This window comes from Eublepharis macularius, chromosome 7 (assembly GCF_028583425.1).
Source record: "Eublepharis macularius isolate TG4126 chromosome 7, MPM_Emac_v1.0, whole genome shotgun sequence".
NCBI classification, from domain to species: domain Eukaryota; kingdom Metazoa; phylum Chordata; class Lepidosauria; order Squamata; family Eublepharidae; genus Eublepharis; species Eublepharis macularius.
In genome coordinates this window covers 67,954,672-67,969,655 of record NC_072796.1, presented here as the reverse complement: position 1 = coordinate 67,969,655, position 14,984 = coordinate 67,954,672, and the positions used below count along the sequence as shown (strand labels likewise).

Below are 14,984 nucleotides of genomic sequence, written 5' to 3'. Positions count from 1 at the left end.
GCACCGGCGTGTGGGCCCGGCCTAGCTTGACATGGCCGGGCCTACTTGCCGCTGCTGCTGGGCTGTGGGGCTGCGGCGGCGGTGGACCCCCCATCCCTATGGGACCCGCTGCTGGAGGGCCTTCCCCCCCGAAAGGGAAGGGTGCCACGGGGGCAAGAGAGACGGGCGTGCGGGGCCCCGCACGACTCACAGCTGTGCTCATAGCGGCACTTGGGCCGCTGGCACCTGCCCAGATTGAACTCCCAACATAGGCCGCGTTGCTTGTCCCGCCGGGGGAACCAACGGGGACCCCGCGACGACTCGCCCTTGGCCCTCATTTGCGGCCCCACCAGCCAAAGCCAGAGCTTCTGGCTGATGAGATCCCACCTAGCCCTTGGGTTGTGAGAGGCCCTCTTACGGAAGGCCTCATCATAGTCCATTGCCGCCGCCTCCCCCGCCAAGGCCCGGGCCCGGAGGACATTACTCAAGTGGTTGGACAGGTGCCATCCCCGCTCAGGGTAGGCAATCTGCACGACCCCCATATATACGGTGAATCCCTCTAACCAGTTGCTGAAGGTGCGCTCTGCCACATCCCTCTTGGGCCCCTTTTTGTCCCGCTTAGAAGGCGGGCCACAGCGCCCATCCTCTGCCTCCGGCCTGAGGAGGGAGAAGAGGTCGACATAATACCCGTCCAAAATGCGCTCTCGGACCTTGCGGGACAGGTGGATCCCAGGGGGATCCTCCTCGTCCCCAAAGGAACCAGAGGGGGGGGCGTCAGTCTGGTCCTCGCCCCAGACCCCGGAGGGGTCGTCCTTTCCTGTTCCCCCGCCCCTGCGACGCAAGGCCCACCCTGGGAGACCTGGGATGGAAACGGCGGCGTCCCAGTAATCCTCCCTGAGGGTCTCTTCCCCAGAGGAGGTGGACTCACCTGTGGATCCCTCGCTGTCTGACTCCTCGTGTCTCCTGTGGCCTCTGCTGTTCTTCTTGGAGCCCTTCCTCCTTTTGGCAGGCCGCAACCGGCTGTGGCTGGAGCTCCTGGAACTGGAGCTTGAAGACCTCTGCGCCCGGCGGCCCCTGGCTGGGCTGCCCGCTCTCTTCCGGCTGCGCCTCTTCTCAGGGACCTCAACAGGCTCTGGGAGGGGCACGGCCCCCCCGGGCCCGGAGTTCCCCAAGCTCTCCACACGGGCCGTGAGGAGTTCCAATGCCCGGCTGATGCTCTGGAGGGAACCTGCTGTGCCCTTGCTGTTCGAGGGCCCCTTTCCCTTTGCAGCCTTCTTTTGAGAGGGGCGGGGACGAGCCCTCTCAGCCTGGCTATGGCCCTGTGCTGCTGCCCGCTGCTGGCTGGGTGAAGGGAGGGGAGCTCCCCCGCTTACCTGCTGGGGGACCCTTTTCGCCCGCGCCCTCTTTTCCCCATCAGTGGCGTTAGCTTTGGCCTTGCCCTTGTCTCCCTTCTGGGCTGGCCCTGCCCTCCCGTGGGCTCTGGGGGTGATTTTCTCATTCCCCCCCCTTTTGCCCCCGACCTGGCCACCCCCGCCCTCTTGTTGGGTGCCATTGCCTAGAATCGCAGCGATGTGGGAGCGGAAAACGAAAGCCTGCCCCTCCCCCTGCTGCGCTGAAGCTCCGCTGTTGCCTTCCTCCTCTCCGCGCCGCGCCCCAGGCTCAGCTTGCCCCTGGGATGAACGGCCGCGGTGCTCCCACCTGCCCCTGGACTCGGCCGAGGGCAGGGAGCCGACTGGCGTGGGGCTGGGTGCCGGGTAAGTAAGGCTCCGACGAGTTTCTCCGCCGCCGCCTTCCTCGTGCCGCTCGCGTCGTCCTCTTCAGGCTGGGAGTCAACTGGCAGAGGAGCTGGGTGACGAAAGAGAGGCTCAGCTAAACCTCTCTGCACCGCAGCCTCCCTCCGACACGTTGCCCCACGCCGCTCGCTCTTCTGTCCTCCTCGGTGTCTTCGCTCGGAGCTCCTTCCGTCTTCGCCGCCCGACGCCGAGTGATTCGCCGCCCGACGCCGAGTGAGGAGGGGCCCGGCAGTTGCCTGCTTAAATACCTGGCCGGCGGACCAGAGGGAAGACTCCCTCCCCGTGGTCCGGCAGCCGGCCTCGCCCCGGCCCCTCCCCCAACGGCCGCGATTGGACGTCGGGGATTTAAACTGATTGGCTGCCGCCGTCCCAGCCCGGGCCGGCCGGCAGCCAGCCACCGCACCTTCTCCGCCCTCCGGCCCCGCGGCAGCAAACCGAGCGCCCGGTAAGTCGGGCGCTCGCGCTTCTCATTAGTCAAATGTAGTACAATCACTGTAATTTCTACACACAGTTGTAACAGTGATTCCTGATGATGTTGTCATCAATCCCTCAGCCTCTTTTTCTTGTTATGGTCCTATTTTCCCTGGGAGATTATTATTATTATTATTTGTTGTTGTTTGTTTTTGTTTTTTGTACAGATTAGAAGTGCATCTGTCTCTGTGAACCAAACTAAACTTGGCACACACCCCACAGCTGTTTCGGCACTTGAAAAGGCACCGGGGGGGTGCTCTTTAACTTTAAAATGGTGGCAGTGAACCCATGTCAGCCATGAATTCACCATCACATTTACTTTGGCCTTGTGTGGATGATCTTTGTGTTACTATTTCACTATGCTCTCCAAATGGTGTTTAGGCACATGTTGGAAATCATATTTCCAGGTGTCAACCTTCAAGCCACTTGTCATAGTCACCATTTTTTAGTTGAAATTGGGATGATTATACCATTCTACTGTTGTCAATTGGCTCCATTTCTGTTTCTGTCATTAGGTGTGGATGGAAAACTCTGGGAGGTAAATGATTGCACTATCCACAGATGAGTGGGTTATCCATAGTATTCACGCAAATTGTTCATCTCAGATGACTTGGCTGTGGAGAGTGGTTTCAGTATAAATCCACCTATTATTTTTTATAGTGACTGAAAGGAATTATTTTGCATACAAATAGTCATTGTTTGTTCCAGTAATACAGCAAACCTTCATAGTACATTTAAAAATTCTGTTGAAAACTAATAAACTCTCCACTTTACTTCAGAGTTTCCATGTAGTTTCCAATAAATTTGCAAGGAGTAGTATGAAGAAGGGAATAGTGGTATAGCTAAATGAGGGTCATTAGGGTTATATAGTCCCAAAAGAAGGTAGACTCAAGCAGCAACAGAAGATTCTTCTGCATGTATGGGCCAGGATCTGGGGGGAGCAGCACATTTAATGACCCCAAGAAATACACAAGAAATACTCTCACAAGTGTTACAGCAGTAACAGTTCTGTATATTGTGGGTTACTTCTCCCACCTGCCTGGTCTTGCTTTATTTTATGGAGCACTGTCTCTTGCAGCTGACAGAAGGTGAGGGTACTTTCCTCAATATCTCCTGATTCTACCAACAGCCTCTGGCTGACACTCTCTTTTTCAGTCTTCTCATCCAGCCTGCTGCTGCCTCTTTCTTGCTTCTTGGCTATCTGTCTCTTCCCTCCATTGCTGCCGTAGCAGTATCCCACAGCCACTTTTCTGGGTCTCTGTCCCTCTTAAGTCCCCATCACCACCCCTGCTCCCAAGGAACCATCCTCCTGGGTCTCCTCACTCACCTCAGCTAATCTGAGGTTATGTGGGGCTTCCCAGCTCTCTCTCCCTCTCTATGGCCCAGCCCTGCGTCCAACCTGATGTCCATGCCAGCAAGGGCAGCCAGATCCCTGCAGGCTGGGAGAAGATGCTGTCCTCCCTTGCCACCACAAGGGTCTGCTACCCCTATCCCATTGGTGCTGCCACTGCATGCCACTCAGCATGCAGTGGCTTCCTTGCGTCTCCCAACTGGCTGGTAAATCCCAGTTGCAGCCACTGGTGTCCAAAACATGATTATTTTTGCAGGGTGTGCATGTTTTCAAAATTAGAATATTATTAGAAGTCAGACATGAACATCTGGTCCTCCATTTTGTTATTATTATCATCAAGAGCAAATTCTTATAGCGTACCTCCATAATTTGGTGAATGATTTTTTCACATGTCAGTACAAGCCTTCTGTTTTGACTAAACCCTTTGAAATAAATTATGTTATTGGACAATTTCATGGTAGACCTGTATGGGAACTATAATATTTAAAATGTTATTAATGTTTCCCTTTTATATAGTAAATTTTATTCTTAAGGCGTCTGAAGTGTTCTGTAGTTTACTCACAGACGTCTTTGGATATAGACATTAGGGTAATAGACCCATTATATTTAGTCAACTGGAATAAAAGACAAAGGACTTTGGAGAAAATCAGTAGGAATGAGAACCGTCCATTTGGATTGGAACAGTGGCATGGAGAAGCCCTGGCTGCTACCAGAGTAAAGCTGCTTCTGTTGCAACTCCAGAGCATCAGAGGCTTCAGGACAGCAGCCTGGGCAGGTAGTTGCAGGACAATTGGAAACCTCAGAGTTCAGGGGAAGAAACCCAGCGCAGTACCCCCCCCCCCCCCACACACACACACCCATATGGGCCCTGAGCAGCTGCCCCAGATGCTCTTTTGGCTATTTATTTTTATTTATTTATTTATTTAAAATATTTATTAGCTGCATTTCCTCCAAATGCAGGATTATACTCTAAAGCTGCCTGTGACATTCAGTCCAGTTTAGAATGCAGTCTGAAACAGTCCTTTGCTAAGTGATTTATTGTTTCATTTAGGCTGTGGTGCTGAGAGTCTTAAATTAATCATGTGTAAAACAGTATTTTCTTCTTGTCTTTCATACTTGGTAATTGGGCATTAAGAACTGCAGGTTCTAATAGTCACAGACTCTGATAGATAAAAGCTCATGATCTGATTTTAGAAAAACTTGATATAAAAATATCTTGAGGATCTTTCCCTTTATTTTTCTTCCCTTACATCAAAATGTTATTTGGTGTGTTTACTGAAGTTAAAACACCTTACTCTTCTCAACTATTTTTATGCAGCATAATCCATCTCAATGAGCTTTTGGCAGAATTTTGCACCCCAGCACTTGAGAGTCTTGTGCTGAGGAATTATATCTTTTCTCTAAAATTTTTATACAGCTTCTAGAAGTATGGGAGCATTTGTACCAATTACACTGTATAGCTGTTAGCACAACATATGGCAAGGAGTAGGGATTGCTGTGTCATGAGATTTTAATGAGTGAAGAGTAATTTTGAAAGGTGGGAAATAGCACTACATTTATTTAATATATAATCTCATATTTTTTTCCTTGTAGGTAGGCCAAAGTATTTCCACAGAAAACAGCAGCATCCTTTTTATTCAAGCCCTGCTTCATGGTTTTGGGATTCAGTGTGGGGGGTTGTTGCTGTTCTTTTGCATAACTCAAAAATGCAAGAACATAGAGCTACAGCTTTCCTATTTAAACAGCATATTGCATTCTCCCTTTAAACAGAATTTTAACAGGTGTGCATTTAGCAAATATGCCACATGTGATTAAATATTAAGCACGAAGCTTCTTGTGTTTATACAATACTGTTAGTGTCAGAAAAATATCACTAAAACTGGGAAACATTTCTACAGGCAAAGAAGATGAGAGAGAAAATTTGATGAAAGCCTCGTTTTCAGAGGGATGCCTACAGCATGTAGCTGGAGGCAAGCTAACATTAGCTGTTGTCCTTTGTAAGGCCTATTTATATAGGGGTATTGGGGCAACATAGTGAAAAGTACTATGCTGTATCTATAAAAGTATCTATAGTCCTTATTTCCATCTTTCATCTGATTGCTACAGGAGTATTATTTTGAGTTTTCTTTGAATGAATGAAGAAAAATCATGATTAAGCTCTGTTTTGATTTAATGAGCATTTAGAATTCCTTTTAAGGAAACATTATGCTCCCCCCCCCCGCCACCCCAAGGAAACATTGTTTCCTGGAGAATTTTTTCTTCTTTCTTACCTTGCAAATGAGAATGTCATAGTTATAATGGAAGCACATTTAATTATACTACAATAGGGTTGCTAGGCCTTGACCTGGATAGACCAGGCAAGCCTGATTTTGCCAGATCTCAGAAACTAAGCAGGGTCGACCTTGGTTAGTAATTGGATGAGAGATCTCCAATGAAGACCAAGGTTGCAGAGGCAGGCAATGGCAAACCATCTCTGTTATTCTCCTTCCATGAAAACCCCACTAGGGGTCGCCACAAGTCAGCTCAGCTGTGTCTTGACAACACTCCCCACTGCCACAGGGTTGCCAGACCTGGTCTAGCAGCTAGCTGGATACAGGGGAGAGGGGTGTACCTTGGGTATCTATTAGCAACAGCATGATGACACTTCTGGGTGTCCAGAGATTCCTAGATAGGCATGACATCACTTCCTTTTAAAATTTATTTTTCTCCCGCTACTGCTACATATGATATACTTTATTGGTTTCAAATATACCCTTACACGTAGGGGAGATCATTGGATCTTTGATGTAGTTTACACTAACCATTTTCCTTGGAAGAGTCATCATAGTACTATGGAAGGAACAACTATTTTATGTAGGTGTATTTCTCTCATCCATTATAAAGCTGTGGTATCTTTTTGGCCATTGTTTTAGAAGGACTTGAGTTTCACAAAACAAGAGTTTTGAGGATAACAGGAAAAGTACATTATTTTGTCTTTCTCTGAACAAAAATGTTGGGACACATTTATAGTGAAATATATATTTGGTTGTGTACCAGATTTATTTTTTTCTATTACATATCAGATTCAGCCAGGCATCAGATCTACACTCTTGAGGTTTATTGCCATATTTGATACTAAGCAAAAGGAACTGGTTTGTGTCCTTCTACTCTTCTAGAAACCTTCCTCTGACCTAAGGAGCCTTCCCCAGCGGAAGGGCTCACTCTTCAACAAGAGGAAGAGTCACTTCCATCAGAGGAAAACTCTTAAGATGGGGAAATAATTTACTGTAAGTAGTGATAGGATGCAAGCCAAAGTATAGTAAACTTCCATTCGGTGAAGATTTAGCGAGGTCTCCAAAATGGAACAACACACAGTACGCTGGCAAAAAAAAAGCAGCCCTGAGTACATTAACAGTGCAATTCTAAACAAATTTATACCCTTCTAAGACTACCAGTGTCACTGAGCTTAAAAAGGTGTAACTCTGCTCAGGATTATATTGTATGAAACTATTCCAGACGGCTTGCTGATATTTTAGGGAGTGCATGCTATCTGTTCTTTCTAATGTAATTGCATAAAACCAAAGCATGGTTTATGAATTAACATGTTTGTCTGTATATTATGTATTACTGAAAATATAATACATACTGTTATTAGTAATGGCCACTAGATGCATGGTAAACATATTTAAAATCTCAGTGAGTAGTTAGTTTTTTGATTAAGCTGTTGTGAAGAATGGATATGTCATCTGTCTGTTCCAAATGTGTTGCATGATGTTTCTTAAATGCATTCTTGCTACCTTTTCATTTGTTTCTCCAATTCTAGTCTCATCTTGATTTTTTCATACATTAATATTTGGCTTTTCTTTCCTTCCATTTCATCTTTTCCTCCACTGCCTAAATCCTCCCACCATCATGGCAGAAGAAGCTATCACTCCTACACTTATTACCTGTAAGTAACTTATATGTGCATCATCAGAGACATGCTTTCTGCCATGTTGTTCTGTGCATGAATAGTGAATACTAATATGATGCAACTTCCGTTGTGAATTCAAAATACTTTTAAGCTTCATGTGAAACAACATCTTCACGTCATTGTGTCCAAACTCACTTTTCTTAAGGTGTCCTTTGCCACGTACTGTGTGTTTGAGTGTTGCAATGGTTTTTTCATTGAAATGGTGGGAGGATTGGTAAGAATAATAAGTATTGTAAAAGATAAATCTAGAGTGTTTTTAAATCAAAAACTTACAAGCAGATCTATGTTTGCTCAGAAGTAAGTACCACTGAATTCAGTAGGTCTTGCTGCCAAATGAGTTTGCATAGGATTGCATTACAAGGTTTTTCTTTTTTTGTTCTTTTTGAAAAACTGGTGATGTATGTACATGTGCAACCATTTGCCATAAATCCATTGCTGTACACATTTTAATCCCACTCATGAATATAGCTTAAGTGTCATTGGATAGTTTGGAATATTATGGAATTATTGCCTTGTTGATCCCAGAGAATAAGATACATAAAGTAGCTAGGGAGTTTTAATTAAAGAGGCAGACATATACATTAAGACCTGTTCTCTACTTTTTCTACTGCTACTGACAATAAGTGAGTCATCATTGTACCAGTAAACATGTAGATAATTGGTAGAGGATCATTTTTATGCAAAAAAAAAAGGGTTCTTGCCGTGCTAGTAAACTCCCATTCTTAAAATGTTAAGAATATGTTATATGGGTCAAGTTTTTGATTGCACAGATAGACCCTGCACTTGTAGATCATGTAAGCATAGGATCACCAGCTGAATAGAAAAATAATATCCGTAAGTAGTACAATTTTAATCCATCATTTAGAGAGACTTGGAATACTAGAAAAGCATGGGACATCACCACATGTCGCCTTTAGTTGTTGCCTTAAATCAATTGTTGCTATACCTTAAATAAATAAGCAGATTCTATAGTGAGTTTCACCCTACCTGTCCTCTTGAACCAGCAGGCTCTGTTCTAAATAGGGTTGTCAACTTTGGCTTGGGAAATTCCTAGAGATTTGGAGGGAGACCCTGGAGAGGGCAGAGTTTGAGGACTGGAGTGAGCTCAGCAGAGATGTGATACCTTAGAGTCCACTCTGGAAAGCTACCATTTTCTCCAGGGTAAGATGGGGGACTGATCTCTATAGTCTGAAGATGTTGTAATTCCAGAAGTACTCCAGGACCCATCTGGAGGTTGCTCAGCCTAACTCTAAGGCCCATCCAGGTTCCAGATTTATTTTTATTTCAAGAGCGTATGAGCCTAATTGAGCATCATACTCTTCAGTCCTTAGACTACTTTCCTGGGAGTGAGACTCACTGAATAAAATGGGACTTATTTCTGTTTAGGATTTCTCCCATAATGTCTGAGTCAGGAATGCAGTCTGAAACAAATTCTATGGTATCTGAAATGCATTTTTACCTAAATTGTTAAATTTATCAGACCTACAGGAACATACAACATTGTTCCTATATATGGAGGCATAAGGATTAATTCAAAATGTGAAATAAATTCCTTAATTACCCAATAATCACCTTCAAGTATAGATTCTTCCTGGCCCAAATCTCTGTAAATAATAAAATAATATTTGTACAGGCCGCAGATAATACTGATATAAAGTGGATGTCTGTATGTAAGACACTCCCATAGTAAAATGAAAAGTGCAATAGATAAACTCACAGAGAAGGCTTTTTATATTATGCCATACCTACGAAATATGTCTGTATGTAAGACACTCCCATAGTAAAATGAAAAGTGCAATAGATAAACTCACAGAGAAGGCTTTTTATATTATGCCATACCTACGAAATACGTTAAAATCTATTAGGAGATTGCTCATTGGATATTGATGATGAGAGAAAGTATTGAGCAGCTGTTTCATTCTCCTGTGGTTGGAAAGTGGGTCAGTCTGACTGACGGGAAGTAGCTCCTCCTCTGCTTCAGGGTCGGTCGAATCAAACGATCCTCTAGGAGGAGGGCTCTTCCCTGGCACGCCAGTTTTTTGCCAGCTCTGCTCTTGCAGGGAGTCGTCGCTGTGCTCTGCTGAGCACCGATCCAAAAAAAGGGAAGAAAGAAAGAAGAAGGAGAAGGATTTACTGCCTCTTGGGGAAAAGGAAGGGCTTGTCCCTCCACCTCAACCCTCCCTCCTGCCCCCCACCTCTCTACTGCCGGAACTAATAGAGGGCTTCCACCCGATCTTGCAGCCGCGGCGGCGCAGAACTTTTTCTGCACCAAAACTTACGGTAGCTCTGCACAGCAGGAGGGGAGTGGGGAAGCAAGGCTGACACCGAAACGGCCTTCAGGCATTCACACGCGCCTCGCAGTGGGACGCCCAGAACAACATTCGGGAGTGAAAGGGGAGGTTGAGGAGGCGCGCGGCAAGTGTGCAGCGAAGCAGCAGAGCACCGCGCCAACATAGTAGGCAATCCCCACTGAAGCACGCTTACGGCGGCGGCAGCAGCAAGAGCCTCTAAACCCTCTGAAGTCCGGTAAGTGACCCTGCAGGGCACTGGGATTGGAGGGTAGTTACTTTGGAGCAAAGCACGGCTGGGGAACCTGTTCTTCAGAAGCCCATATGGTGCTGATAAGGCCCACTTGTTGTTTTTTCTCTATGTTTTTCTCCCCTCCCCCCTCCCCTTTCACTTTAGACGGGAGTGAGTTTTTGGCAGGAATGGCGTCCAAGAAAGACATGGAGGGGCCTAGCACGGCTTCTGACAGGGCCGAAGGCCTAGAATCATCCTACTCTCTTGCCTCAACTCAATCTTCACAAGGCCCCAGTGGATTAGGCCAGGAAGGCAGTCAATTAGACCTTGCAGGGCCTGAGGCTAAGGAAAACCTACTGGCCTAGATTAGAACAGAACTCAAGAAGAGAAATTATGGACACGATCAAGGATCAGGGGACATCACAGAAAGAGCCTACCCCAGGGCCAAGTAAGAGACCCAGGACCAAACACTACTCTACCCCTCCTAAAGCTAAGAAAAGTAAAAGGCAAGTGAAATATCTGGAAGGAGATTCCAGTCTGTCAGAGGAAATCCAGTCAGACTCTGAGCTTTCTAACCATCACTCTGACAGTGAGGAAGGGGAGCTTTCTGATGAACAGGAAGACAATGGGGAAGTGATTCAAACCAGGCTTTTTCCCCAGGAGGTCTTCTCCAAACTGCTCCCCAAAGTCCTGAGAACCCTAGAGATTACTCAGACAAACATGAGGAAAGAGGAACTAGACCCGGCCTTCCCTCAAGGTTTAGAGAAAGTGCTTCCCAAAGTGGGTTCTACCAGCACAGGAGTACCTCTACCAGCAATCTTTCATAGTGTACTAAAGGCAGAATGGGAAAACCCAGCAAAGCCTAAAACGTACCAATCGGTGTTTAATAAGTTTTACTCCCTAGCCCCGAAGGCTACAAGAAAACTTAAGCTGCCGGTTGTGGATGATCCAGTAACCAGCCTGGCTACCACGTCAGTACTGCCCATGGATGCAGAAGGCATGCCCAAGGATCCCTCAGATAAGAAGATTGAACAAGCCTTGCGGAGGGAATTTGAGGCCTCAGCCGCCTCGCTTAGAGCCTCAGCAACTGGATCCTTATTCGCCAGAGCAGCGTTTAATTAGGCATCTAATCTGGCAGCAGCAGGGAGAGAAGTGCCTAAGGAGGTTAAGAATGAGATCAAGAAAATAGCCTTGGCCATAGCCTTCGCAGCAGATGCTACTCTGGACTCGTTCCAAATGGCCTCTAGAGCAATGGGATTCAATGTCGCAGCTCAGAGGAACACTTGGTTAAGAAATTGGGACGTGGATCCTCCTGCTAGGAGCAAGGTAGCAGCGATCCCATTTATGGGGACCAAACTATTTGGAGAAGCCCTAGACAAATACTTGGTGGAGGACACAGAGAAGAAGAAGGTCCTTCCATCAAAGAAAAGGGAAGCGAAGACAAAGGAGAGACACTCCTTTCGTGATTCCAAGCGCCCCTTCAGGCAGAGTACTTCTAGATCTTACAAGACCAAATGGCAGCCGAGACCTAGAAGTGATAACAGATCCTTTTCCTTTCAGAAATCCAGTCAGCAAGCCAAGAGTCAGAAAAAGAATCAGCAGGCATGACTATGGTCTACCTACAACCATACCGATAGGGGGGTGACTCCAGGAATTTTCATCACAGTGGGAGATGACAATCACGGACAAATGGGTACTGGAGACAGTATCCAGGGGCTATTCTCTGGAATTCCAGTCCCTACCCCTGAATCGGATAGTCAATATACAGAAAAAGCCTTTACACTCAAAACATCTACAAATGATGGGAGCAATTCAACACCTATTATCTATCAAAGCCATAGAACCGGTACCTACTCCTTATTGGAACAGGGGAGTGTACTCAATTTTCTTTACTGTGCCAAAGAAGAATGGAGACATCCGAGCAATTCTGGACTTGCGCTGGTTGAATCAGTTCATTGCAGCACCCAAATTCAAGATGGAGACGTTGAGATCTATCACGGGAGCCATTCAGAAAGGGGATTTTCTGGCATCCATCGATCTCTTGGAGCCTATCTACATGTCCCTATCAGGGAGAGAGACAGACGATATCTTCGCTTTGCGTACAACGGAGAACACTTCCAATACAGGGCTCTTCCTTTCGGGCTCAAGTCTTCCCCCAGAGTATTCACAAAGGTACTAGTGACCCTAGTGGCATTCCTCAGGCTACAGGGGATATATCTTTTTCCCTATCTGGACAACATCTTAATAAAGACCCCATCTCTTCTGACGGGGATGGAAGTTGTTCAAACGACCATCACATGCCTGGAGAGTCATGGATTTGTAATCAACAAGAACAAAAGCAATCTATCTCTGTGTCAAAGGATCATGCATCTGGGAGTGACCGTAGACACTGTCTTGGACAGGATGTTCATATTGGAAGAGAGACAAGTAAAGATCAGGTCGTTGATTCAAGTAATTCAGAGGGAGGCAACGGCAGAAGTCATGCTGCTAACCAAGCTTCTGGGAATGATGGTCTCCTGTCAGGACAAGTTAACGTGGTCCAGATTTCATTCAAGACCGCTACAGAGGCTATTACGGCCATTCCAACAGGTCATAGCACGAAGGGGCGCAAACACATACTGATACCAGAATCGCTGAAGGAGGAATTGAGCTGGTGGATGGCACCGAACAGATTCAAAGAGGGGGTTCCTCTCAGAGAACCGGGAAGGACGGTGCTGACTACGGATGCGAGTCTGACCGGATGGGGAGCGCATACGAGGGGCCGCATGGTGCAAGGTACTTGGTCAGTACAAGAAAGACAAAACAGCATAAACTGGCTAGAACTGAGGGCCATCAAGATGGGATTATGGGAACTCCAGAAGGTACTGAGGGGACACCATATCCTGATACAAACAGACAACACTACAGCAAAAGCATATGTGAACAGACAAAGAGGAAACAGATACAGGAACCTGAACAGGGAGGCGGAGGAAATCATGTTCTGGGCAGAACAGAACCTGGAATCAATAAAAGCCATACATGTGGCGGGAGCACAGAACACGATGGCAGACTGGTTGAGCAGGAACAGTGTCGACCAAGCAGAGTGGACACTGAACAGAAAGATATTCTCCCAGGTATGCAGGAGGTTCGGGAACCCGGAAGTGGACTTGTTTGCTTCAAGCGAGAACTCTCAACTACCAAAATTCTTCACAAGACTAAGAGAACAGGGGGCATTAGGAACAGACGCACTGAACGAAGATTGGCCCCAGGCTCTTCTTTACGCCTTTCCACCAATAAGAATAATGGACAGAGTACTTCAAAGAGTACAGCAGTGGGCAGAGGTGATACTGATCGCGCCTTTCTGGCCAAGGAGACCCTGGTTTCAGGAACTGAGACGCCTTTCCATCATGGAACCATGGAGTCTACCACAGTGGAAGGATCTTCTCTACCAGGGAAATATGTTACATCCAGATCCGGCATCCTTGAAATTAACAGCCTGGAGATTGAGCGTCAACAACTGTCAGATCTAGGTTATGAAGACAGTGTGATAACCACCATGCTGGCCTCCAGAAGGAGGTCCACTAACAAAAGCTACAATAAGACATGGCAGACTTTTTACGCATGGTGTAGACAGAAGGACATTGAACCGCTTACAGCATCTGTGAAGGAGATACTTGTGTTCCTTCAGGAAGGATTGGACAAAGGGCTTAGCACTAGTACCCTAAAAAGGCAGACGGCAGCCATCTCCGCAATTAGAGGATCTAAGAGTGGGGTGCCCCTTACCGGTCATCCGCATATCAAGCGATTTCTAAGGAGGACAATGCTAATTAACCCACCTCAGGTGTATAGGTTCCCTACATGGAACCTAAATGTGGTACTAAATGCTCTCACTAAGGGGCCCTTTGAACCCATGGCTACTTGCCCTCTCAAGGAGTTAACTATTAAAACCTTATTTCTGATGGGGATTACCTCAGCTAGAAGGGTGTCTGAGATTAGGGCCTTGTTGGTAAACAAAGAGTTAGCATTTTCCATAATGACAGGGTAGTACTGAGACCTGATCCAACCTTTATTCCCAGTACTGAGACCTGATCCAACCTTTCACAGAGTGGAGGATATTGTTCTACCATCCTTCTGTAATAATCCTAAACATGAAAAAGAGAGGGAATGGCACAAATTAGATGTGAAACGGGCACTCAGCTATTACATAGACAGGACAAAGGAGATTAGAAAGGTGGAGATCATATTTATCTCTTTTAGGAAGGGCTCTCTGGAGCAAAAGGTATCTACATCCACTCTGAGTAGATGGATCAGGGACTGCATTACATTAGCATATAAGGCCAGACAGCTTACTCCTCCAGAGGGAATCACTGCCCACTCACTGAGAGGGGCAGCCTCATCAGCAGCTTATAGAACCTTTCCGTCTTTGGATAGGATTTGTAGGGCAGCCACTTGGAAGTCAGTACATACTTTTACTAAACACTACAAAGTGGACAAGATAGCTTCGGCCGAGGCAGCATTCGGTAGAAGGGTGCTTCAGCACACTCTATGAATGTGTTTTTGCCCGCCCAAAGCAGTACTGCTAGACGTATATCCCGTCAGTCAGACTGACCCACTTTCCAACCACAGGAGAATGGAAGATTTGTATTCACTTACCGTGTAGCTTCCTTCTCGGTGGTTGGGAAGTGGGTCAGTCAAACCCACCCAAGTTAAGAGTTTACAATGTTGGATTATGGTTGAAATGTTATGTTAGTGTTCAGTTTGTTTACAGAGCAGCTGACATAGAGAGACTGAGTAAAACAGTAGAGTCTAGAGGGCTTGGAAAAGAACTTGCGTGCCAGGGAAGAGCCCTCCTCCTAGAGGATCGTTTGATTCGACTGACCCTGAAGCAGAGGAGGAGCTACTTCCCGTCAGTCAGACTGACCCACTTCCCAACCACCAA

General features: G+C 46.5%; 1 protein-coding gene across 6 annotated transcripts in view; it reads left to right on the top strand.

Moving 5' to 3' along the window:
* The window catches only part of PTPRM (protein tyrosine phosphatase receptor type M), a 749,315-nt gene that overhangs the window by 533,049 nt on the left and 201,282 nt on the right, over positions 1–14,984 (top strand). For 3 of the 6 annotated variants that reach the window (XM_054985126.1, XM_054985124.1, XM_054985123.1), the window contains one exon: positions 7,493–7,522. The exons of the other annotated variants lie outside the window; for them this stretch is intronic. In XM_054985126.1, coding sequence (XP_054841101.1) covers positions 7,493–7,522 — 30 coding nt within the window. The remainder of the gene's footprint in view (positions 1–7,492; positions 7,523–14,984) is intronic. 6 annotated transcript variants of the gene reach the window in all.